Below are 24866 nucleotides of genomic sequence, written 5' to 3'. Positions count from 1 at the left end.
CCTGGTGATGACACACTTTCTGTAGTGTGTGTGTGATTGGAGACAGGATGTGGATGTGGGGGGAGGGGAGGGGCTTACACTGATGGATTTCTTCACTCACACACACCTATTGCTGCTTGCATTGTCAGCAAGTGCAGTCAAGGTGAAATGTGTGTGAATGGAGATAGTTGTTACATACAGTGGATATGACTTTTATGCGTGTGTGTCTCCCGGCATGGTAAAGCGGAGGCCACCCAGCACAGGGCACGGTGGGTCGAGCTTAGATTTTGGTGGCTGGCACCAGCTCAGTGGAAGGCTTAGCTCTCAAGAAGGTCACAGAGGGCGATGAGAGAGAGGCAGCCATGTTTGACTGTGTGAGGTCGTTGCCGGCCAAGGGGAGTGGGCGGGGGCCCATATAGTGCATCCTGTTTGAAAGGGGGCCGTGCTGTACAGGCGGCGAAAAGAGGAGGGGGAGAGGGCGGCGTGGGACGACCTACTAGTTTGATAGAGATGATGTAAGTTACACAAGCAGCACCGAGTGTGTGCATGTGACATGACACGAAAGTTACATTCCATGACTCGTCTATGAAGTGTGGATCTGAACCAATCCAAAACTACTCACCCTTTGGAGGTTGGCTTGTTGATGGAGACTCCACTTCATACATTGATTGCACTGTCATACAAGTGTGGAAAAAGGTCAAATGCAGTCAACTATTTTTTTTAAAAATACTTTGTATAATAATCAAAACATCATGAAAGGTGACGGGTCAGGAGACGAGTCTCTTCATTTGCTTTGTGGTACTTTTTCTCTTTTGATGGAACTAGGCAACATGTTGGTCATATCTGAAAAACAAAACTCTCTCCAAGTACAACCATCTCTGATACAGTCGCATAGTCTGAGTATTCAAGTACGTCACCTAGAGGCTCCTGGTACTTCCTAAAAACGACTCAAATAAAGTTTCAAAGTACATTACCGTATTTTCCGGACTATAAGGCGCACCGGACTATAAGGCGCACCTTCAATGAATGGCCCACTTTAAAACTTTGTCCTTATATAAGGCGCACCGGACTATAAGGCGCACCATTAATGCATCATGTCAGATTTTTAATCCAAATCATTCTCCATTTTATCTTTTTTATTTCAACTTCAGACGCAACAAATTACTTTATAATCACAAAATAATGATCCATAGTCTTTTTGAGTCATGATTCATAGTCTTCAGCGGGCCACTTATGGTTGATTTCTTCACACAATACTTCGGGCCAGTTTAAATGTAAGAATTTGGTCCATATATAAGGCGCACTGGAGTATAAGGCGCACTGTCAGCTTTTGAGAAAATTTTAGGTTTTTAGGTGCGCCTTATAGTCCGGAAAATACGGTACATATAAAAATGGAATATGAATTGTGTATCTGAATAAATGTTTAAAAACAATTTAAAATGATTCATTGAAAACACCTGACTGTATGCACAAATTAAATACAACTGAACTGTAGCTAATAAATGTACTGTACTGGATCCAAAAAAATTAAGCACATCATGCACAGTTCTGAAGACAATTTGCGGTACTTGAATATTGAATTAAGGGGTCTTGGTCCTATGACCGCAAACAAACACACTAACTTAGGAAAATAAAGACACAGACGCAATGTTTGTAACAATAAACTATTATTTTGTTTATATATACATCTGTACCTAATGTGCAAATCAATAATTTAAAGTAGTGTAAAAGTCTTAAAGGAATACAAAATCATATCTTACAGTCTTAACATGGTGGGAGTCCATGAAGGGAGGGGTAGGGGGGAGGGGGTCACGTAGAAACGAAGAGGAGCGACAGTAGAGACAGAAGCGAACCGCAGTTGACATCCTTGGCCAGGACACACAATTTTGTTAAGGACAGCATGGTAGGTAACGTGATGGGCAAACAGCATCACCAGAAACAAACGGCAACACAAACACGGCTTCGTTACAGTCGTCATGTTCAATGAGCAGAAAGCACTTGGAGGCCTGGGTTGTACCTGTTTTTTTTTTTTTTTTTGCCCCTCCTCCCCCAAACCCACCGATTGGTTAAAGCACTGATGATCACAAAGGCTTGAGGTGCTCTTATAGCAGCAGGTGCTTCTCGAAAACGTGAAAGACGCACGTTGTCACCACGGAGTGATACAAAGCACGACTGCATCGCGCGTGAGAGAGAGACAGACGGGTGGGCGGGCCTACAGGGGCGGACACGTAATCACACTTTGGACAAATACGCATCGGCTCTTGTTCGTACTACCCACGATTCTTCTCATCTAAGACACTTACCAATTAGCAGTATTAGACAGGCAGCTCAGAGGGACACACTGTGAACACTGCATATTTTGAGGAGCGCTCCATTGTTCAGTGTTTGGCACAGGAAATTCCTTTTCAAAAAGAAAAAAAAAGCCACTTTTGACCCATCGCGTCGTGAATCTTTTGCAGGACAAAAGGTACACTTACTCGATGAGGTCGATCCAACGTTAAGCCATATCGCGTGCACGTTTGAATTCCTGTGGTTGAAATTTGCTCCCGGGAGCTCGGCGTGACAAATCGGACAATTTACAAGACACAGTTACCCTACAGTATCTATATATTATTGGTGCATAGACAAAATTAGGGGAGAGTGGAGCAGGAGATCACCGATTTATTGCTTCCGAGGCTGATACCAATCTCCCCTTCACTTTCTTTTGATTGCAAAACAACTCGAAGAATACGAGCTACCCGGCCGAGGTATTGCGTTCGAACCGCTTCGCTCGAAACGCTCCGGCCAACGTGAGATCGAAATCTTTTCGACGATGAGAAATTAAGAAGCTTCGTCTTTGCGACGCTGCAAAGAGCGCGAGGGGTGACTTTTACTCTAAAACAAGTAAAAGATGAAATTTAAAAAAACAAAATGAATAACATCTGGCCAAAGGTGCTCACCGTATGGATTTCCGCTTCCCTCATCTTGACTAACAAGGGAACGGGGGCGGGGCGGGGTGTGTGTGGGGGGGTCGCATTCTCCATGGTGTTGTGGTGGATGCAAAGTGCAGGTAGCGTCGTTCTCCATGGCTATGCGGGCCTCTGCGCTTTGCTCTCCCTCTCCCTGCGCTTGAGCTCCTCCCTGTAGCAGTAGGAGCAGTAGTGGTCCGTTTCGGGCCTGCCGTAGAAGGAGCAGTTGTCCCTCTTGCAGCGCCGTTGCTGAAAGCAGTACATAGGGCTTCCCGAAGCGCGCCCTTTGGTTTTGTCTTGGTTGAGCCAGGCGTGGGACGAGTTGTCGTCGCCGTCGGCGAACTCCAGGCAGTCTTGAATGTCGCCCGCGTTGAATCCGTTGGTGTAGGTGTGGGACTTGTGTTCGGCGGGCATGTTGTACGCCAGCGTTTCCAGGGTGTTGGCGGTCCGCACGCCCGACAGGCGAGCCGGGCTGTAGCTCTGCGACGACAGCGTGCGGTTCTGCTGCGGGTAGGTGGCGCACGTCTTCAGGGCGCTCACCGGCGCCGGCTTGTAGGCTTCTCGTAAGACGGGGGACCGCGAGTTGACATCTTGGAGGTGGATCACGCTGTGCCTCTGGATGGGAGGGGTATGGCTGTAGTGGGCCGACACGGGGACGGGCCCGAATCTCTTAGCACCAAAACTGGGGGAGGAGTAAGGCGCGGCGGAGTGGGCGAGGCGGTGGGAGGCGGCGGTGGGCGGGGTGAGTGGAGGGACCGGGAAGGTGACGTGAGGGGCGGCGGGGATGGGACTGTTCCTGCCTTGCGCCTTGAGCGCCACGGGGGGCTGCGGGGTGTAGGCGCGTTGCGGCAGGACAGGGGAGCAGCTCTCTGGGGGCGAGCTGTCCGACCTCTCCCTCTGGAAGACGCTCTCGCTCTCCGGCTTCTTGGCGACCGCGTCGCCGCCAGCCGCGGGCTTCTTCTCGGCCTCCTTCCTCTTCTGCTCCTGCTCCTGGCTGAAACGCTCCTGGGCGCTGGTCAGGTAGTAGCTGATCATCTCCTCGTGGAACTGGTGCCGGTGGCTGGTGAGGAGGAGGCCGGCGAAGATGAACTTGCGCTCGCCCTGCATGGCGGCCCGCAGGATGTTGAGGCTCAGCTTGACGTCCGTGCTGTATTTCCAATTGTCCAGGCTCTTGTCGCCCGAGACCCTCCCTGTGCTGTCCGTTCTGTCGGTGGGGGAGGAGCTTGAGGGCTTGTCTCTATCTGTAGGGGAGGGGCTCGTGGCCTTCTCAGAGGAAGTGGAGCTGGCCGAGTGGCCCGACTCATCTTTATTCCCTTTGGTTGTCTTGGACTTTTTTGTTTTTTCCACTCCGTTCTCCCCGCTTCGTCCCGAGGCAGAGTTGGATTTGTTCATTTTGCCGTGCACCAGACCCCCAAGACCCCCCATGTTTTTCTTCAGCTTGATGCCCAGTGTTTTGCTGAAGCTCCCCAGCTTGTTGGCTACAGAATCGGCCCGGTTCTTGTCTTTGTCTTTGCGATGCAGCTTCTCTTTGTCCTTGTCCTTGCCGCCCTTACCCACGTTGACGTTGGAGTTGCTGCCAACAGACTCGCGGTCGGATTCGATGGACTCAGCCAGGGACTGCACGTCCTCACCCGCGGAAGCGGTGGGAGACTCGGGCTGAGCCAGGGGAGCCTACAGAGATGAAGGAAAAAGAACACTGCTGAAATGTTCACATTTCATAATTCTCAGAACTTTGCAACATCAACAGAACATTCCGTTTTTCTAGAGCGGTCATTCCTAGCGGGACGTTGACTCCAACCTGGATTGGAGAAGACTCAGCGGTTCAAAAAGAACATACCCTTGTTTCGGATGGAATTCGGATCCAGGTTACATTCATGTAGTTGTGCAACAGGCTCAGTTTGGCCTCCAGTGACAAGATGTGACTGCAGCAAAAGATGTGTGAGGTCAGGCATTAGTAGTCATGTGACACTTTTGCATAGTATTAAATATTATTAGAATACATCAATGATAATGCAGAGGTAGTAGCAAAGCTGCGATAGCGCCAATGCTTAGGGAATACCGGAGATATAAATGTGTTTGACGCACACTTCTCACGCGCTGTTGTGTTGAAAGTAATTGCTGTTTTATTACGTATTTGATTTCTCACACCGTTGATGGCATCAAAGCATCCGACGCCGCTCGGTGTGTGAAAGAAAGCGCAGCGTTGAGGTGAGTACTCATCGTGCTCAGTTCAAGTGTTGAATGGGGGAAAAAAAATATATTAACACTTTCAATGAAAGGGCTTTCCTCAAAAGTGGATGCGAATGGAAGACGGAGGCAAAATGAGAAGAATAAATGAGAAGAATAAACTCAAGTAGAAGTGAGGGACTCGCATTCAAGGTTGGCAGACTCTTGCTACGTGCTTCAGTGGTTCATTCTTTTTGCACTTGGGTGACACTTGAGAAGATTAAGGTTTGACGTCCATCTGGGACGTGAATCTCCGTCGCTTATTTGGCCTTTATAATTAAAGTTAAGACAGAGCAAAAAATGTTAAGTCTCGGCTTCGGATGACTACGCTTCACAGTTATGGGAAAATTGTTTCGGCGGCCAAACAGATTAGAGGCTAGCCTGCATGTGTACATTTTTCTATCGGCATGGTTCCCTCCCATATTGCAGCATTTTGGAGGATAAACCTAACCCCTGGACTGGCTGGAATGTGAAACAGAAAACCTTACATAAACTCCTTCACTAAATCAGAGCGGGCGTTGCCGTTTCAGCCTGGGAAAGCCTCAGGATGACTGACGGCGCTCACAATTTGTTCTCTGTGCGCTCGCGCTTTGAAGTGACCCGAGTCGGAGCCCCAAATGAAATCCAAACCCCCTCGCAGACAAACTCAAACTTAGCACGGGAAATCCTTTGAAAGCACTTCACGCCCACAATGAGACTCACTTGGCCAGCTTGGTGTTATCATTGTCGTCCCTGCCCCAGTCCCAGTCCCGGCCAGGGTCCATGGCAAAGTGCAGCGCCAGCAGCTTGTGCTCCGAGTCCGTCAGGGGGATTACAGCTGAAAGAGATTGCAAATAGTTGACTTTTCACGTACATTTGAGAATCGTCTATAAAACAGGATTCAACACACAAAATATTGCCAGGGTCAAACTTGGATTATTTCCTGTCAAAAAAAAACAACAACAAAGTTTGATACAGCTCTTGAGTTGGATCTGGCAGGTGTACCTAATAAAGCAGTGGTCACCAAACTACGGCCCGCGGGCCGGATACGGCCGTCGGGACCGTTTAATCCGGCCCGCCAACCCTGAACAAATTGTATTATTAAACTTTTTTTTTGGGTCATTTTGCCTGCAATGACTGCGTTTCCCCAGTAGATGGGGAAGCGCTCGCCTGCTCATTTACTACCGGAAGCCGTGTCAGAAAGCTCGGTGCACACTCACAAGTGCGTGTACGGACATGGCGCACTCGCGCTCTATTTGTATCAGTCCCGAATTTAGAGCGTGGGCTGTGACGACAGCATTCTTGTAATTCGCGCGCTGAGCTTTCAGATGCAGTTTTGCACTAAAGCCACCCACAAACCTTCCCCTGGAATCCTTCCATTAAAATGAGTCGCCCAAGGAAAAGCAAGGTGGACACAGTGCCGAGCGTTCAAAAGAGAGTGGCCAATTTGGCTCGACGTACGCGACGTGACGTTCAGCCACATGAACGTCAACATCAACCCGTCACAGATCGAGGTAAACGGACCAACACCTCGGATCTCGCCTAAGAATTGCCACAACAAATTTTACTCCAGACTATGACGCACTAGCAAACTTTAACAAAAAAGACAGCGGTGTCTACAAGCCTACTGGAACCTACAAAAGGATTATAAGGAAGGAACACAAGAACTTTAAGAGACTGCTCATATGTGTCAGAGAGATTCTGCTCGGACAACTGAGCTGAACTTTTATCTGTTAAGATTGTGCATGGCACAACAGAAATTTAATGTTCCATGGCTTTTTTTTCTATGAAGAACCCAGAGAAAGTTACTTAGTTATTATTTATTTCCTGTTTTTTCTGTGAAGAACTCAGAGAGGGTTATTTAGTTATTATTTATTTCATTAATAGTGTTATTATTTGTTTCCTGACTTTCTCTGTAAAGAACCTGGAAAGGGTTATTAAATAACCGTTATTTGGTTGTGTGGCTTTCTGGAAAACAATCAATTTTTTAAGCTCCCCTACGATCGTCACACTTTTTCTGTTACAAACTGACACCGGCCCCCCATCAGAGAAGGGAAAAGTTATGTGGCCCTCACAGGAAAAAGTTTGGGGACCCCTGTAATAAAGTGTCTGAATATTGGTCACCTCAGATGAAATTGGACCAGTGGGTGGAAAAAGACGCCGCAGTGAGTGGTTTGAAAACTGATGGGGGTTGATTTGGTTTCATAATTGAATGCTTTCAGACACAGCGGCGTGTGACCAGATGATTTCATTCATCCTTCGCTGATACCATCAAATGCTCATAGACAGGAAGAGGACCTCGGCACTAATCACGAGACACAGAACAGAAAACAGACACCCACCCTCGCTTCCTGCGTCTCACTACTGCACGTGCAAAACGTGGGTGTGGACGCGAGTGAAACTCCTGCTTGGGCTACTGAAAGTTGGCGAGTTGACAGCATAGTGGCAAGCTCCTCAAATAAAAAAAAATGCACTCTCCTCTCCATTTGGCACATTTGACACAATCACTAAATATGATGCGACATCAGCGGCCGCAATGCTAACACGTGCGTCCCTTTAGCGAAACGCTGACTAAAGTGTCAACGTATTTAAGTCGTTTGTTTAGCGCCCTTAATTAGCTCTGCCAGAAATAATTTGAAAATAAAACTCTTGCTATGCAATGGCCAAAACCTCGGGTGTTTTTTTTTTCTCAAGTTTTGAATCCATCCATGTTCTATTGTACCAGCTAGCTAGCGCTAAGCTAACCGTCTCTGCGCTCCATCGTCCAAGTTTTCAAATTCATGCTAGCGCACAGAGGCCAACAGCAAAGTAACAACAGTTGTGTCTTTCAACACAATCGCTCTGTGTCACGGATTTTCACCAACCGCGGGTCGGTCGAGGACAAATAACACGCAATGGGCTATAAATTGACTGCAATATCAATAATAATAGAAAGTGCAGATGTCAAAGGTCGCCTTTGCACAATACGAGTCACGCCTGTGAGCTCAACAAGGCATGACTAATGCACGCTCTAGCACAGTGTGATGAGAGGCACTTGTTCATAGAAATACACAGCGTGCACTGAGAAATCCAACAAGAGGTCATGCATCAGGCAGAGGCGCTCTCTCGTCAGGTGGTGTCCCGGCTCCCGCAGCACAAGCACAGCTGTCCTCGCCTTTCCAAAAATGCTGCGCGAGGTATTGCTGCCACTTGGACGACGTCCAGATTCCGAGATTGCCAACGAAGCTCGGTGCTGTAATGTATTTACTATCCCTGCCGGCACTCCTGTTTTGCAGTCCTTGAGTGACTCTTTGCTGGGATGACATCATAGGCCTCGCTGGATCTGGGCCGTCCGTGTACAAGACATAACCTTGTTCACCTTGCTCACTTTGCTTCAAATATCCGGTAAGAGGAAATATGGGTGTTTTCTGCAGGCACACAGCTGTTGGGAAGGCAGAACTGTGTTTTCTTTTATTTTTTTATTTTGCAGCTAATGCAAACTCAGCAGCTCAAGCAGTGAGTGGATGGTCTGGCCTCTCTTAGTCCCCGCAGAGGACAAAGTCACTCATTGCAGTTTTGCAACACCGAGCCAATGTTTCCTCTGTTCAAGAACAATTTGTTCTGTCTGGAGAAGTGCGATTCCTGACTTTGGTCACTGCACAGCTGCAAATTTAAAAGTCCCAGTCCATCCGCAGAGTAAACAGCAGTTGTCCATTTTAAGACAACCTCAGCTTTCTCGCTGTGGATTTTTAACAGCCGAGCGCTTTAATTCCATTCGTAGCAGCAGATGAAACCGCAACAAATAACGTCGACTTCAGATTGCCATGTTGATTCGATTAAGCGGACGGCCTGGCGAGTAGAACACTTATGGATGTTTACTAGATAGAAGGTGGTGAAAGCTAGCCAGGGGTGGCTGCTTGTTATGTAGGTGGTCTTTTTGTGTAAAAGACGGCCTTTTACTTCATACAAATAAGAGCTGGAGGGGGCTGCTGCGAGGCTGCCAAAGAAAACCAGTAATGGCTTTCGAAGCAGGGCTGGAAATAGACTTTTCCAGTGGGCCACTTTGACCACAGGAGTGGGCTGATGAAAAGTCGCAGCAAGTGGCGCTGAAGGGGACGGAACGGATTGCGATAACCTCATTCGGAACAAAACTTGACTGTAATAAAGCGTTTAAAAAAAACCAACAACCTTGAAACAAGCTTTACGTTTTGGTAGGGGTGCAGGCAACCTCAACGGGACCAGAAGCAGGAAGTGTCTGCGCATTTTAGAATCAAGTTACCGGGAGCTACCCCGCTTTAATCCTTCATCCAGACGGCTGAAGAAAGAGCCAGTATTTTCAAGACAGCCCCGGAGCACCTGAACACACACGCGACCACCAATAGCCCCTCCGATGCGCTATAGGAAACTAAGAGCGAGTCTCCACCTGAAACATCCACACAGAGGTCTGCCTGTCGGGAGAGAGTCTGGGTTTGTTGCCCCCCCGCCCCGGCGGGCTTGAGGACCCTGCCCATATGTGGTGATGTGGTTAAGAGTTTGCTCTGCCCTAATTGGCAGTGGGGGGCTTTTCATTTGGACCTTTTCCTCGGATGACTTCACGTATGGCCGGCATCCGGCATCCGGCCAGAAACGAGCCAATCTAGCAACGTTTGACTACCTCTATTTACATCAGGCATATAAACCAACGCACGTCTTCCGTCTCGCAAAACAGTGGGCGGCATTGCCATTCCTCGCACGAACCCAGTCAAAAGTGTTTTCATAACATCCTGGGAAGACACTGCAGATGAAATGTTCCCTGTTCAGAACTCTGTGTACTAAAGAGAAATAGTGCGGGCGGAAGTGTTGCGTTACAGAGGCTTCTGTGGACCTGTGCGCCATCTAGCGGTCAGAACAGAGAATTCCCCATCTCGAGGGGGGAAGAAAAAGTACGGGTGTGAGGATTTGGCTGCATTTTGAAGTGCTGCTGGCAGTGAAGGGCTACGCTAGCAGCTTTGTAATCATGTCTGCCTGCTAGCGGTCATTTTCTGACTTAATCACTAGTTTGCTGTTCCTTTGCTGAGAATAGGATCTTACTCAGCAGCGAGATGGAGAAGTTGTTAGTTGCTTACGAGAGACAGAGGGAAGGATCTGGCCGGCTGCCCACTGAAATGACAAGCGAGTTCCACCCACTGAGTCAGACACACACACACACACACACACACACACGAGTGCCGTGACTACCAAGGCTGGTTGTCAAGGAGATCCACTCTATTTGTCAATGCGAGGGTTATTGTGACCTCAAGAATAAACGATGCATTCTCAGTGCTGAGTGGGAGCGCTGACAGCTGAATGGGAAACGGGGAAACTCAAGATAGCACCCAAATGACAATGCTAACTTTTAGCGCATGATTATCATGTGTTAGATAGCCACATTTTCCGATGTGTCAAGGGTTGTAACGAGGGGGTGGGAATTTTAGGCGCCAGTCAGAACTCTATTTTTAATATACAAGTTGTTGAATAAGTCGCAGGACCGGCTAAAGTATATAAAAAAAGTCAGTCAGTCCCCCCCAAAAAAAAGGAAGGTACATTTGTTTTGAATTACCGTAATTTTCGGAGTATAAATCGCACCGGAGTGTAAGTCGCACCAGCCATAAAATGCCCAAAAAAGTGAAAAAAACCCCAACATATATATGTATATAAGTCGCTCCTGAGTATAAGTCGCCCCCCTACCCAAACTATGAAAAAAAACGTGACTTATAGTCCGAAAATTACGGTATATGATTTTTTTTGATTTACGATGACGAAAAACATTATATTATTAACACAATAAGAAATTGGTGCATTGTATAAAATTAGAACACGCAAAAAGGAAAAGCGCACTCGAATGCCATTTGAAGTTAAACTACCTACTCGCAGAGTCGAGTACAATCGATCTTCAAGATGCGGTAATCGCCCCCAGAGACGCCCAATTGAGTTAACAATTTAAAAAAAATAAAAAATTGAGCTGCTACTTAGTATCAAACTTGCTTCTGTGTGTAAATTGGTCTGATACTGTTTGAGCAAAAAGTACATTTATCATTCAAATGATCAAATTGTCTGGCAATGTACTATACGTGATTAACAAAGTTCTAAGAAATCCCAAAAAATGGCCACATTGATTTATTAAGGCTTTCCTTACTTAGTATTTGTGGTACATACATTACGGGATTCTTCTGTCCATCGCTAGGTTCCAGCTGCCAACTGGCATCTTTTAATAATGGACCACACATAGCTCTTCTGCTAATTCATAAATTATTCTCCTCCAGCAGGACAGGCAGACCGCAAAAAGTCCGAAAACCTGCTTCATTTCACAGAAGGTGCTGCTGCCGTTTTTCCAAAGAACATGCGACAACGTTTACCTTGCTCTCGCTGCTGGTCTCTCTGCTCCATGGACACCAGGGCGGAAAAGTGCGCCTGATCGTAAGCCAACACAAGCGGGGAGCAATGACATCGGCTCGGAGGAACCTCCAGCGGTAAGTAGAGACCTCCGAAGGGGATTGGCGCAAACGCTGCAAGTCAGAAGGAAAGTTAAGCGTCGACGGGACATTTGTTGAGATGACGGAGACCAAATTTGGCCTCACCTTCTCCTCCCGAGTCTCTTAGCATCGTGTCGGCCACCACGACAATGGGCCTGCGCAGCACGTGGGCCAGCACAAACACATGGAACTCCTCCAGACTCTCATAAACCGGATCTTCAGCGTTATCCACCCTGCGGTTGCAAACACCCTTGCAAATTATTGAGCGTTTGCTGAGTTGGTACTGAAATAGCGGTGAGATTAGATTGACATGATTTCATCCCTTCCGTCTATTTCGTCTGCCACCTGTTAACAATGGGCTCATCTGTTTATGCTCTGCACGTGTTGCAATGAAAGAGAGGAAAAGCAAGCGCTCAGCCTTGCAACCACCAGGGAACAAGAAAATGTGCAACAATTAAGTTGTTGGGCACACTAACAGCCTACGCAGCCCAATTAACTCTAATGAAGAGCCTCTTAATATGGGAATCCCACTCAACCCATTCAGGGGCTCATCTCACACCGGGACCAGCAAGCGTTCCAAACGTGATTACGCTGGTACAGCCGAGCTGGATGACAGGTTAAAAAAAAACACCACAGCTAATGAAGTCAATGAGGGAGTTGAAAAGGAGAGGTTGTCGGTGATGGAAAAACAGCTAAAAAAACATTTGAACTCAAACGTCCTTGTAAGAACAGAAATGAGGAAAAGTAGGTTTCTCCATGCGTAGGAGGAACATGGTTTGTTTCCGATCTGCTTTGATAAGCAGGCGTTTATGCAACAGGGAAGCCTCAGCTGAGTTGGAGGGACCAGGCTGGAAAGGGGCAAAAAGACGCCACTAGATGGCGTAGTCTGACGTGAGCTTTGATTGACTTCAAGGAAGGACTCAAAGTGGTTGTTCCTTTTCTGCCACGAAACACAATGTGAAAGCTTTCTAAGCATGCTCCAGCTGTACTAGATTGAATATTTATAGAAACACAAAAACCCAAATTTTAATAACTATTGCAAAATTTCATTTCATTGTGGAGAGCCGTATGCAAGGAAATTTCGTTTTGTGTGCACCAAGTGTTTACAAAATGACAATAAAGTCTGTCTAAGTCTAAAGTCTAAGTCTAAAAAAGCAATCTGCAGTAAAAAATGATGACAACCGCGTCAACTTACTCATGAGGGGCCACCACCCAAAAAATCGTAGTCTCCTATTATATTTTTGGGACAGCTCACCATGTTCTAATCCAAACACACTCTTCAAACGTACGTTAGGCAAGTTGCATTTGGAGCACACGGCTTACCCTCCGCTCGTGTTGCCGTTTTTGCTGAGGTGAGTTCGAGGCTCACTGGAGGCCAACTTGAGCAGCTCGTTCCACTCCCGCTCCCACTCCTCCTCAGTGTACACCAGGCCGGACTGCACAAGCAACGCAACTCTGATCAGCTCAAGCCTGCCCACACGGAGCCTTTTATCATTCTGTGTCTCTGTTTGCTGAACCTGTTGCTACCCAAGTGCCTGACAAAAAAAAAAAAAAAAAAAGAAACGGACAGTGTGCGACCCCGGCCGCTGAAGCTCATGAAAGGCAAAATGTGGGCTCTGGCAAAAATGAGTTAATTAAGGTATGGAATGAATTTTCTTGCTCATATGAACCTAATTCAAGTGTCTCAAGTGTTGTGGATGGATGGATGGAGAGACTACCATGTACTAACCTCCTTGTTCTGTTGGGTTTGCTGCCACCTCCACCTCCTTTTCAGGGCGTCTCTCTCTGCTCCGCTCTTCATCATGCTGTACAGGGACTTCCTTAGCATCAGGTCTCTATCGTGGAAACCCCACATCCCTGGAGGAGACATCATTATTTATTCATGTGGACAATGTGACGGCACAACTGTGTGTCTGGGAACATCATGGATCGATATCCATTAACTTGCACAACGGTGCAGTTTTAGGAGTAAGCGTTCATATTTACGTGATATCCCGCTTTTTAATTGCCAATATGAAGAGTTTAAAGTGTAAATATACAAACAAACGGTATTGTTTCAAATCGTCCCGGGTTAAATTTAGCTCCTACCCGACATATAAAATTTTCAAATGAGTGAATCCACTCCAATGACACGGGCTCTGATCTATTTTACCCAACTGTGTTTCCTGTCATGTCTTCCAAAATGTGGTCTGACACTAGCAAACTAGAAAAAACACTTTAACGGGGACAACCCTGAAATTGCAGACAAATGCGATGTGCCACTCCTCGCTTGCAGTTCGAAAATGCGCTCCTGAAACATCCGAGACAAAGTTGAATGTGTGACGCTTACCTAAAGAAGCAGCATGGAGGAGGCAGTTCCCATCTCCAGTGGTGGCCAGAGGAAGAAGCTTCTTACAGCTGGTGCACATGGTGGACCACCAGTTCAGACGACCTGTGCAAAAAACAAGATGATTTGAAAAAGTAAAAATGATACTTTTACCCAAATAAAGCGTACACACACACACTGACCAGCTTGCTCCAGAGCCATCATGGTGGACTGCTCTATCAGGTCTCTCTCTATGAAAGTCCTGAAGTCCTCGCTGTAAACGCTGAGGTCTGGCAGCTGGAATGTGTAGATGGGCATCTCAAGAGGGAACTGCTCGTTGGTACACTCGTTGGCCACTTGTAGCCGCGCCAGGGAGACAATGGCCGAGCTGGCGTGTGAGATTCCACGGGACAGACGCTTTTCTAGCGTTGGGGGGGGGACAGATGTGAATGGACGATATATTTCATATTTGATTTTCACAAGGATGATCTTACCTTGTCCATTGTCCTCCTGCTTCTGCGCACACGACCTGTCGATCTTGCTGACATGGGTCGGTGTGTCACGCGCCTCTGGCTGTTTGTAGTAGCGGCCCTCGTTGAAGACCTGCGGCAGGTTGGCAGTGTGGACCTGCCTGAGCTCCTCGTAATCATTCAGAGCAGCGCTGAGGTCCCAGTTTTTACCTGTCAGGCGCAGGACATCCAGATGAAGAACAAACATACAAACAGACAAAGTGATGAGCTGGCCTTTTTCTGGATGTTAGAGTGGTGCTCACTCTAACTTATTTTGCAAGAACCACACGGGAGACAGTATGCCCTTTTAAACACCTGCAGGTGGAGAGTCATTCGTCGCTGTGCATACAGCGATGATCGGATGAGGTCTGACTCTGGCCTCTTGCAAGAGCATTTTTATCAAGGTGGGGGTGAGAGTGGACTGGATGGAGGGAAAGCCCTTGACCTCTAATCAAAGCATCGGAGGGGGTGTTTTACGAGGATGGGACAAGCTAGGTTAATTATTACAGGTTAAATTCCAACATAAGCATAAAACTAATCTAGCTGGGTTATTTATTACAGGTTACATTCCAACATAATCATACGATCAAGATAATCTGGAAAACCCTGACACTGGATTTCATTTTATTTTAATGACAAAGCTGACGTCAAAAGTAGCCCACATAAAGCAAAACCAACGTAATAGGTCAAAGGTCGAGGTTGGGTAGTGTCAGACCGGTGATGATGGTGAGACAGATCCGTTAGCAGCGTGACAGCAATATCCTGATGCGTAGGAGGAACATGAGCAGACACACTCTTGTAAAGTCTCCCTGCGAAGGAAGTGTGCGTATGCGTGCAAAACGCTTTATTGAACGCGTATTAAAGTCAAAAATCAATATTTCTTCGGATGACAATGGAAGGCAATTATGAGTGGACTGTAGCTTGGCCTCAGATTAAAGAGCAATGTGTAAACTCATTGTTTCGCTGTCAGGTCCTTGGCTTTGTTTGGCTGGCCTCTGGCTTATCACTCTGGTGGAGTCCTTTCTCACAGGAAGTAGGCAGCGAGAGCTCTTAACGCCCAGTCTGCTCCGGCACATTCATCTAAAGTGCAGCTGAACGCGTTTAGTTTTGGAAACACCGCCGAAAAGGAAACTAGTAAGGTAGAATCAAATATAGGGATGTTTCCGATAATGAGAAAATGATCGGCTGGGATAATACTGAAGATATTCAGTCTCCCGGCTGGTTTTGTAACGGGAGCGTGTTTGTGGGCCAGTTAATGGACTCCTTCAAGAGGAAGCTGTGCCATTTCCTCCCGATGTCCAGACATGATGCTTCTCCACTAACTGAACATGAAACCTGGCACCGCTCTAGCAAGTCAGATCAATGCAAAGCGGATTTAGCGAGCGTCTCTCAGAGGTGATCAAAACCCACGCTGGCAACGAAAGGCCCCGGCAGTATGGCGGCTAATGCATGGTCGCTAAATGCTTTCATACGAGCTCTCAATGTTCTCTCCTTCATTTAAAATGTCCGTCGTCAGCAAAAAAAAAAAAAAAAGAAGCCGAGCTAAAATGATGAACATGGGTTACCATCATGCATTGAGGAATGCCAGCTTTGAAGGATTTACTTACAATCCAGCACTAAGAGCATATTTAAGCGCGAGCGTGTTTTAAAAATGGTGATGGATTATATTTGGTGGTCAGGTTGGATTCAAACTGGAGTAAAAAAAAATAAATGTTGAGAAAATGAGACAGATTGGGCAGAACTAATATGACTGTGTTGTGCATCTAGGGATGCCACAAATGACTATTTTACTGGCCGACTAATCACCGGTTATGTAATCTACCCATTACACCGTCGCTGGTGTCTGGGAAAAGAAAATATTTCCAATCATTTCATGTTTTGATGTTGCTCTGCGAAAGGTGGAAAACAAAAGAGCACTAAAACGGCAACATAGCTACATTTCCATAAAACACTACCGTAAATTCCGGACTATAAGCCGCACCGGACTATAAACCGCACCAGCTAAAATTGGGGGATATTTTAGTTTTTTTCTTATATAAGCCGCACCGGACTATAAGCCGCACGTGCACATGCATTTTTTTTACAAAGAAAGACCGTTCACAGAAAGCCTTTTTAAAGTTTTAATAACATACTTTAACATGTCTTTCTAAACATTGCCTGCGACGAAGGGTTTAGAGCCCTTTGACGCAAGTCACCTAGCGGGCATTCCTACTAAAGCTCATAATAGTCACAAGCAACACAGCCAGAATAAGCAGCAGCCATAGTAGTGTTTCAAAATAGTATTTTTCTTGTTGTTTTTTTCTTCAAGATACCGCAGTGTATAAAAGTGATCAAGTCATCACGAAAAAAAAATCCTTATATAAGCCGCACCTGACTATAAGCCGCAGGGTTCAAAATTTTGGAAAAAGGTCGCGGCTTATAGTCCGGAATTTACGGTAATTATGTCTGATCTTGAACATCTTTCATTTCTGTTTACAACAGGCCACCGGCTCCAATCATTCTAACCACGGACCGTCATTCTGCTGGCTTGTGAACTTTTGCACCGGGGGTGTTTGCTTTTGTTTTGTTCAATGTCGCTAAGTGAGTTAAGCTTACATGCCAGTAGCACGGCGTTCCTCAATGAGAGCCAGTGAATGGACACAAAGCTGTCTCTTGGGAACGCTCTCGTAAAAGCGTCACGGCCACTTCTAAATCAGCCAGCCGGCTCCCGCTCGTGAGGGCCTGCCCTCCCTTTTGTTTCCTTTCTGCTCCCCCGACTCCTAATCGCGGAACCCAGCCCCGCATCGAGGAGCCGATGATCAAACACGCCACCCATCCCTTTTTCGGAGCAACAGTCGCCCGCCGCTTACCTTCCAGCAGGTCTCTTGCCAGACCCGGTTCTGCCCCCGTGGACCGAACAAAGTCTGACAGGACCGCGTCCATGTCCAGAGTCATGTGATCATGTGTGTGCGCTGCCCACGGTGCAGCGGAGGCCTTGGTGGACGCCAGCCTTCCTTCACGTTCTCATCTGACAAAAGACACAGAAAAACGACAAAAGCTCAAGAAAAACAAGCAGTCCGGTTGAAAACGGGACTTGAGCCGAGGTCAACAGAGTTGAAGCGGAGCTCCTCCTCATCGCCGTCGTCCACGCAGTCATAACAAAAGAGCGAGCCGCCGCGCCAGATGTAATATCAACAGAGCCGCCGCAGCCAGAGGTCGTATTCCGGACACACCTGCCAGTTTCCGAAGCCTTTTTGGCGGGCTGCCTGTAAGCGCAACAATGCTAACTCTCTTCCTGCCTCCGTGGCTGTAATTGAGTATCTCAAGCCACATCGGTGCTACTGTTTACTAGCACAGCATTTACGTCCAAGAAACACAGCCGCTAATTCCTCGCGCTCGATAGTCTGGGTCACAAACAACACTCGTGAGATGCGTTCGCTCCCTCTTTCCGCGGAATGGATGAGTTCATGCATAACTTTCATTCCTCGGGTTGGTTGGGTCAGTGGGCAGCCCCGAGCAACGGCAGCAAAGAAACAAACACCCACAGGTTGAGAGCATCAATAGCCGACCTCTGTGTGGAGAACAGAGGCTGCTAAGGTCTGTTGCTCTGACCCGAGAAGAGCTGAAGCCAACTGGAGATGCCACCCCCCCCGCCGGCATCGACAACTGTTCGGTTCTCACTCGCGGGCTGCCTGCATGGAACAGCGCAACGTGACATTTATAAGCCACCGGAACAGAAGCATTTTGGCCGTAGAACGTTTTCTCGGCTCTCAAGAGCTGCTCGACTTGTGTTGTGCTTTTCATCACAATGCATTTTTAACAACTGGCAAATATGATGCACAACGGTTTGGCTGACCTAGTTATCGTCAGCCTGGTATTTGCCCCTTTTCAGGGTTCGGTCACGCGACGTGAGCGAGCTGAGCGGCGATTGATCATCACCGAAGCCCTGATGTCATTTTCAGTGGAAATCAAGTATCAAAATGGCCGCCGCTGCGACGAATAAAAATGGATGGATTTTTCTGCTAAATTCAAATTAGACAAACGCAGCAATAATCAGAATGCTTTGTTTCACCTGTGGAAATACAAATGGATGAAAAAAATTGTAAATGCAGAATTTTAAATCCTATTTGATCTTGTGGCAAGGAACTCTTAACAGTCTGACATGGATAACAATGTCGCTATTTAGGAGGAGTGTTGAGCGCCACCGAATGAGTAAGTTACTCCACGTGACCTCATCTTTTCCTTTAAGTACATTCATGCTCCACACGTGGGTGGTAACAGTGACTCACAAACAGCCGTGGTTTCTATCTGACATGAAAATAAGTGAGTGGGAGCCCAGTCATTTTGAAACTTTTTTGCTCGTCAAACATTACAAAATGAACCGCAGACGAATCGCAATACGTCCTCCGTGTTAAATTCACAAGTAGGACCTGAAATGTCGACAAATTCAACTCGGAAGAAACGCGGCATGTAAAAGTGCTACGGGAACTGGAAAGGGAATTATAACGCTTCTGATAAATAATAAATAGGTTGGGCAGATGTACCTAATGCAGTGGCCTGTCAATAATACATGAAGAGTAACTACTTCTCCATCTTACCGACTAATGTGGCATCAAGCGTGTCAAAGTTCACCTGACAGAAGAGCTTCACGTGATTTTTCTACTTGATGGGAACAAGGCAGATGGGATCAATACATTCATTTTTTGCTTTGTTATGAAATCTATCAACGCTCAACAATATTTGTCTGTCTGTGCTGCTTGCGTTCCTTTTCCATTCCCCAACTTACTTTCTGTATTGATGCCGGGGTTGTTTGCGACGCCATCACATGACCAGACGGAGCTCTAGTCCATGGCTTCACAAGTGGAGGAGAGGAAGACAGCGGGGATGCGGAAAACCCTGAAAACACACGCGGTATTAGAAAAAGTCATCCGCTGAAACTGAAGAACGTACCGTGATTGAGTCCAGTTTGAAGACACCAAACGCATTACTTGGATGTGAGTCAGATCATGAGATTTCTTCTACTTAGCGTCATTTGAGTAATATTGAACGGGGAGTTGACATTCCGAAAAGAGCCATTCCGCTCACAGACAGTGACAGCGTCAAAATGGCAAAATGGATAAAATGCAGACGCATGTGTGAAATAAGTGCAAACCGAGCCTTAGCATCTTTGCTTATAGACAACAATGTGGCAACGTGCTGATGTTGCAAAAAAGCAAAGACTGGATGGGTGCTAATGTAAGTCAACTGTTCCAAAAATGTCTTTTTTTTTTATTTCAAGGCAAATACTAAAGCAGCTGGCTTTTTCGGAACGTTGCTGGGAGATTTTAAACTTGGGCAGCAACACCTCACTTCAACCTCAAGATTTTTGGCAAGTGTCGGAAGAGTTGGTGTCATAGTTCTCATATCGAATCCAAAAATAGCCATCGTGCATCATTCATTGTGAACGCTAAGGTTACACATGTTTTTATATTTGGATTCCGAAAGAGGCGCGAGTTTGTTCTGGAGTTGGAAGTTTCGGCCTTCAACTCAATAAATGACTTAATGTTGTGAGAAATGAGTCACGTTACACCATGCTTGTTATATTTTCAAAATCAATCCGTGGCACAGCGAGTTGGATGGCATTTCAAAAACATTCCACTTTTTTTTTTTTACACGTTATAGGAATCCTCAATTAAATAAAAACGAAGTCGTCATCCCAACATGAAGATTTTATACCAACATAAAGTGCTCCAACCAAATGATTGCAATCTATATTCTACTTCCACGCCAGCGTTTTCGCAATACAAGTGCTTTATTTCGAAACAGCGTGGCAAATATCGGACCTAGCAGCCAACTAGCGCTTGGAGCTGAGGAGCCCCACACTTGGGTAACAGCATGACATCATATCTTCATTGCTAACGTTAACGTTGCAACTTGCACGTAGCAGGTACAAATAAAAAAAACAGCAAACTCAGCAACTGACATGTTACATGGAGATGCTGTTTTTGCACACGTCCCGCTTATACGTGTCCAATATGTGAGGGAATAGTCACCCACGTGCGACGCAGAGATGCGGCAGGTGGGAGGTAAACTGGGCCTTCGCTTCCACGATAGGAACATACATGTGCCGTACATGTAGGCTGGCGGTAACACCTTCTAGTTAGACTACATCTTCAAATCGGCAACGTTTTTTGAATAATACTGCGTTCGCTGGATTCGATAAAACGCTTTATTCATCCCCATGATCTTCTTGAAATGCAAAAAATGTTGCTGCGAGGGGGAAATGAGCGTGCAGACGGCTAGCTTAGCTGCTTATCGGCTCCGGGCCAGGAGGGGTGTTCCTCTGCAAACGCAGCAGCCAGGAAGCCGTGGTCATTTTGATGCATTTGCAAATATCATTACACAGATGTGACACGGATGCCCCCTGCTTTACAAAGTCTAGACTCCCCGTGCTACACATGCTGGGTGAGAAATGCTGCAGGAGGCAATAATGTCACTTTCCATCTCATTGCCACGCTGCACACTGCCAGCGCAGCAAGAGCGAGCGCACGCGGACTTGTTGTCGGAACACGAGTATTTGAGGTATGTTCCGATGGAACTCAAACGCTGGGCTCGGCCGCGTGCGTAACATCGGAGCAAAAACAAAAACTGCGGTTGCGGAGCGCCACAGAAGGAGATCATAACCCCCCCCTTTTAAATGTCAGCCCCTCCAGCTCTGCTATCACGGAGACCCAAAGCTGCTTTCAGGACTGGGCCCTTTCCAACCCAATGTCACTTCTGCACAACTGGGGCCAGCTCGTCCTTTGTTTCTTAAAGAAGGTGCTCTGAAAGGAAATGTGGGAAATAATACATGATCGTGATTGTTCTTGGACGTCAACGTAGCGACAATATGAAAAGGCGGTTCGGACTAAAAGTCATTTCCTTCTTTGCTTCGGCTCTTGACGGAGACAAGTTGGCGCAGTATTAACGGCGGATTGAAAAAGTGCATCGTCGGGGCCTTGACTCATCAATACGTCATTCATTTGTCCGATAAGCATCCGATGAAGACAGCCGCAGAGAGCAGCGCCTTTGTTTTAAGATCGAGAATGAGCAACAGCTGAACAATTGATTTGAGCCTGCTTCAGTCGAAAGAAAGTGAGTGACAAAACGGAGAGTTTCCAGGAAGTTTTTTTTTTTGCCGAGGAAAAGGAGGTCTGACCTCCTTTTGAGAGTGAAGCAAAATGACCTTCTGTGGCTTTTCATGAATCTGAATTGAGCCACCGAAAGGTCTCCGGTGCGACCATGCTCTGTTTGCTTTGGCAGACGTAAAAATCCCCGTCGATCATCATCATCGCACGTGTTATGTTCATTAAAACACCATAAAGCATTAACAGCCATACATAATAATAGCACAGGTCGACGTCTATATAGCGCGGAGATGCGCCTTTAATGAGGCTCAGGAGTCTGCCAGGACACTACTCCATGATAAATATCACGTTATGAATTCATCAAAATGTCAAAGCCACACAGGAAGCACTGGTGAAGCAGTCTTATCTTGTTAAAACAGCAAGATATCCATTTAAATCCACATTATCATCAGACAAGTTGGACTTTTTAAAGTGCTCCCTGGATTTTTAGATCATTTCATACGTTTGGAATGCAAACAGAACTTGGCATGAATGAATAGGAAAGAAAATCATCTTCTGTATCATCTTGGATTGGACCTTAAAAACACGAAGCTGCTTGCTGACCCCATTCACCGACTGCCCTCATGAAAACTGTTTTGTCAGTCGGCCACACTTAAAAAGGTGCATTATTTACTTACAGTTTTGGCTTCTACAGATCTTGTTGGTTAAAAATATCCCACTGTGTGGTGATAGTGTTGGGGAAGCCTGGGAGCGCACACACACACACACACACAAATGTTTGTACTTCCATCTTATAAACAGGCTGCCTAACATTGTGAAGAGAGCCACTCAGCGGCCTCTAGATGACCTCCCTGTGTGAAAGAAGACACTTGACATGCATGGCCTCACCACCTGTAGGGATGTCGAAAGAACAAAGTCCACTTTAAAGAAGGGACGGTGATTGGACCGTGATTACATGAGGCTCTTGACTTATTTCTGAAGAACTAAACTTTGCAGATTTTGGTCCTGGCAGAAAACCACAGTGGTCAGGTGTTTTTTTTATTATGGGAACCAAAGCTTCCTTGTTCTTCTTCTTTTTTTTTTAATAAATTATAATGGGGGAATTATTTTCTAAGGTAATGATATTCACTTGGCAAGGATGTTTGTAAAGGAATGTCACCGGGCATTGTCCGAACGCCGCCGTGAGCGACATGAAAGCCCGGCGGACTTCAATACCGAGCGTCATCTCTGTTCTGATTTTGTGTAGCTAAATGTCACTGACAGGAACACAATTCACAGTCGTAACTGATCGGGTGCCAAGTGACCTCTCTTCTCCTGTAGGAGATGGCGTGGTACGGCTTAGCCCGGCACCCACAAGCTGGCCTTGGCTTTGAGCTTCTCTTCAAGAAAACATGTTAGAGGGGGATTGATAGGTTGTAAACAATAGAAATAAGAGGTTGTTCATTGGACTGTTTGGCCCACTCGAGCGATGGACAAAAAAAATGGAACACACACAGGCTCGCATACACACAAACAAAATAGTGGCTTCGTCATACCTGAAGGTATTCATTGACGGGAGACGCCATAAACCAGGATCTTAACGAAGTAGATCACACCCGAAGCACATTAAAGCCACTATGTTGCACTCGTAAAGCATATATGATACAGATTTGATATTGAACAGTCTGTCCCAGAAAAAAAGAAAAGTGCCATTCATATTCCGTAGACAGGTTGAGTGAGCTAATTGTCAACTGGTTATAAAACGGGCCAGCCACCATCCCAAATTACCGGCTGGCTGTCACGTGTACGTCAAAGCTATTCGCGACTAAGCACATAGCCTCACATCCATGTTGACAGTGTTTAACTCTTCGCCGCCGGTTGTATCACGACGTCGTGATGTCTGGCCTCGGATTGTTAGCGTCCAAATAAAAGCTAAAGCGTTGCTAAAGTTCGACGCGCATCATGAAGACAGGTGCACCTGTCCGCAGTGCTAACCTATTGTGTTCGACACTCAACCAGCGGGGCCTGTCGCGCTGAGAGACCCCCCCCCCCCCACACACCCCGAAAACTCGAGTGTTTCTTACCGTTCTGCCGTCAATCAATGGTCCCCATCGTAATGTTTTCCGTCCAGACCTCTTGGCGAACCGTTCATTCCTGGCTGGCCGTCCGTCTCCCTCCCGCCTCTTGGTGTCTTTCTCTCTCGCGCCCGCTCGCTCATCCCCATGTCATTTTCCTCCGCTGCAGTGAAGATAAGACACGCCCCCTCCGACCGACGCGTGACGTAGGCTGAAGGTGTCGGGAGCACGCACGCATCGGGCAGGCGGGCACGCGCGCGCTCCTGCGAGTGAGGCCCTGAAACGCCACAAGAGGCCGCTGCAGCGCCTGAGTCATAAATAAATAAATAAATAAATAGATAAATAAATAAATAAATAAATAAATAAATAAATAAATAAATAAATAAATAAATAAATAAATAAATAAATAAATAAATAAATAAATAAATAAATAAATAAATAAATAAATAAATAAATAAATAAATAAATAAATAAATAAATCTTCTTTGGACCATTCCCAACTAAATTACCGAGCTTGTGATACATTTACATATATTTAAAGTGTTTTTAGTTATTAAACCTAAACGCCGTAGGCAAGTAATCCTTCTCCACACCACGGAGAACGTGATAAACCAATTTCTTTGTTCTTGTACCATCTTTTTTTAGGCAAAATCACTCCAGTTTGTTTTAGTTAAGGTATAAACTACCTCCCTTTAACAATTGTTTTACTCGAGTTGCTATCGGGTTTCGTAAATAAATAAATAAATAAATAAATAAATAAATAGCCACAGCAGGGTAAAGCACAGAATCCCTCTAATTTACATCCGTAAATCTCAACAAACCGAGTGCGACCTAGATTTTACTTTGGAATAAATCTAGGTCAGATTATTACAACACGCGCATAGTAGATTGAATGCATACTTTGGAAATTCTATCTATCTATCTATCTATCTATCTATCTATCTATCTATCTATCTATCTATCTATCTATCTATCTATCTATCTATCTATCTATCTATCTATCTATCTATCTATCTATCTATCTATCTATCTATCTATCTATCTATCTATCTATCTATCTATCTATCTATCTATCTATCTATCTATCTATCTATCTATCTATCTATCTATCTATCTATCTATCTATCTATCTATCTATCTATCTATCTATCTATCTATCTATCTATCTATCTATCTATCTATCTATCTATCTATCTATCTATCTATCTATCTATCTATCTATCTATCCATCTCATTCTGGCTATGCAATCTTCTCCTGCACACTGACAATTTGTCCACTTTCCAGTGAACTGGTCGAGCAAGTTAGGACAT

The 24866-nt window shown here is 46.0% G+C and overlaps 1 protein-coding gene across 2 annotated transcripts; it reads right to left on the bottom strand.

Moving 5' to 3' along the window:
* Nucleotides 1-1629: 1629 nt before the first annotated feature.
* Nucleotides 1630-23728, bottom strand: otud7a (OTU deubiquitinase 7A). Of its 2 annotated transcripts, none has more exons than XM_061283759.1 (13): nt 23565-23728; nt 19182-19291; nt 17266-17423; nt 14402-14587; nt 14111-14329; nt 13932-14033; nt 13332-13459; nt 12926-13038; nt 11708-11835; nt 11486-11635; nt 5856-5970; nt 4765-4849; nt 1630-4598 (listed from the first exon to the last, which is right to left on the bottom strand). In XM_061283759.1, the coding sequence occupies exons 3-13, from the start codon at nt 17348-17350 to the stop codon at nt 3048-3050; spliced, it is 2862 nt and encodes a 953-aa protein (XP_061139743.1). In that variant the 5' UTR covers nt 17351-17423; nt 19182-19291; nt 23565-23728; the 3' UTR covers nt 1630-3047. The 2 variants fall into 2 exon arrangements, with proteins under 2 accessions (XP_061139743.1, XP_061139744.1); XM_061283760.1 differs by lacking the exon at nt 23565-23728 and adding an exon at nt 19346-19496.
* Between the last annotated feature and the right edge of the window lie 1138 nt (nt 23729-24866).

Source organism: Syngnathus typhle, linkage group LG7 (genome assembly GCF_033458585.1).
Source record: "Syngnathus typhle isolate RoL2023-S1 ecotype Sweden linkage group LG7, RoL_Styp_1.0, whole genome shotgun sequence".
NCBI lineage: Eukaryota > Metazoa > Chordata > Actinopteri > Syngnathiformes > Syngnathidae > Syngnathus > Syngnathus typhle.
This window is presented reverse-complemented; position numbering and strand designations above follow the sequence as displayed.

Excerpts from the sequence above, each read along its gene's own strand:
- otud7a (XM_061283759.1), bottom strand. The coding sequence starts at position 17,350 with ATGACTCTGGACATGGACGCGGTCCTGTCAGACTTTGTTCGGTCCACG. Across the intron at positions 13,039-13,331 it reads AAACCCAACAGAACAAGGAG|TCCGGCCTGGTGTACACTGA; the intron begins GTTAGTACATGG and ends TTGCTTGTGCAG. Across the intron at positions 11,836-12,925 it reads AACGGCAACACGAGCGGAGG|GGTGGATAACGCTGAAGATC; the intron begins GTAAGCCGTGTG and ends TTGCAACCGCAG.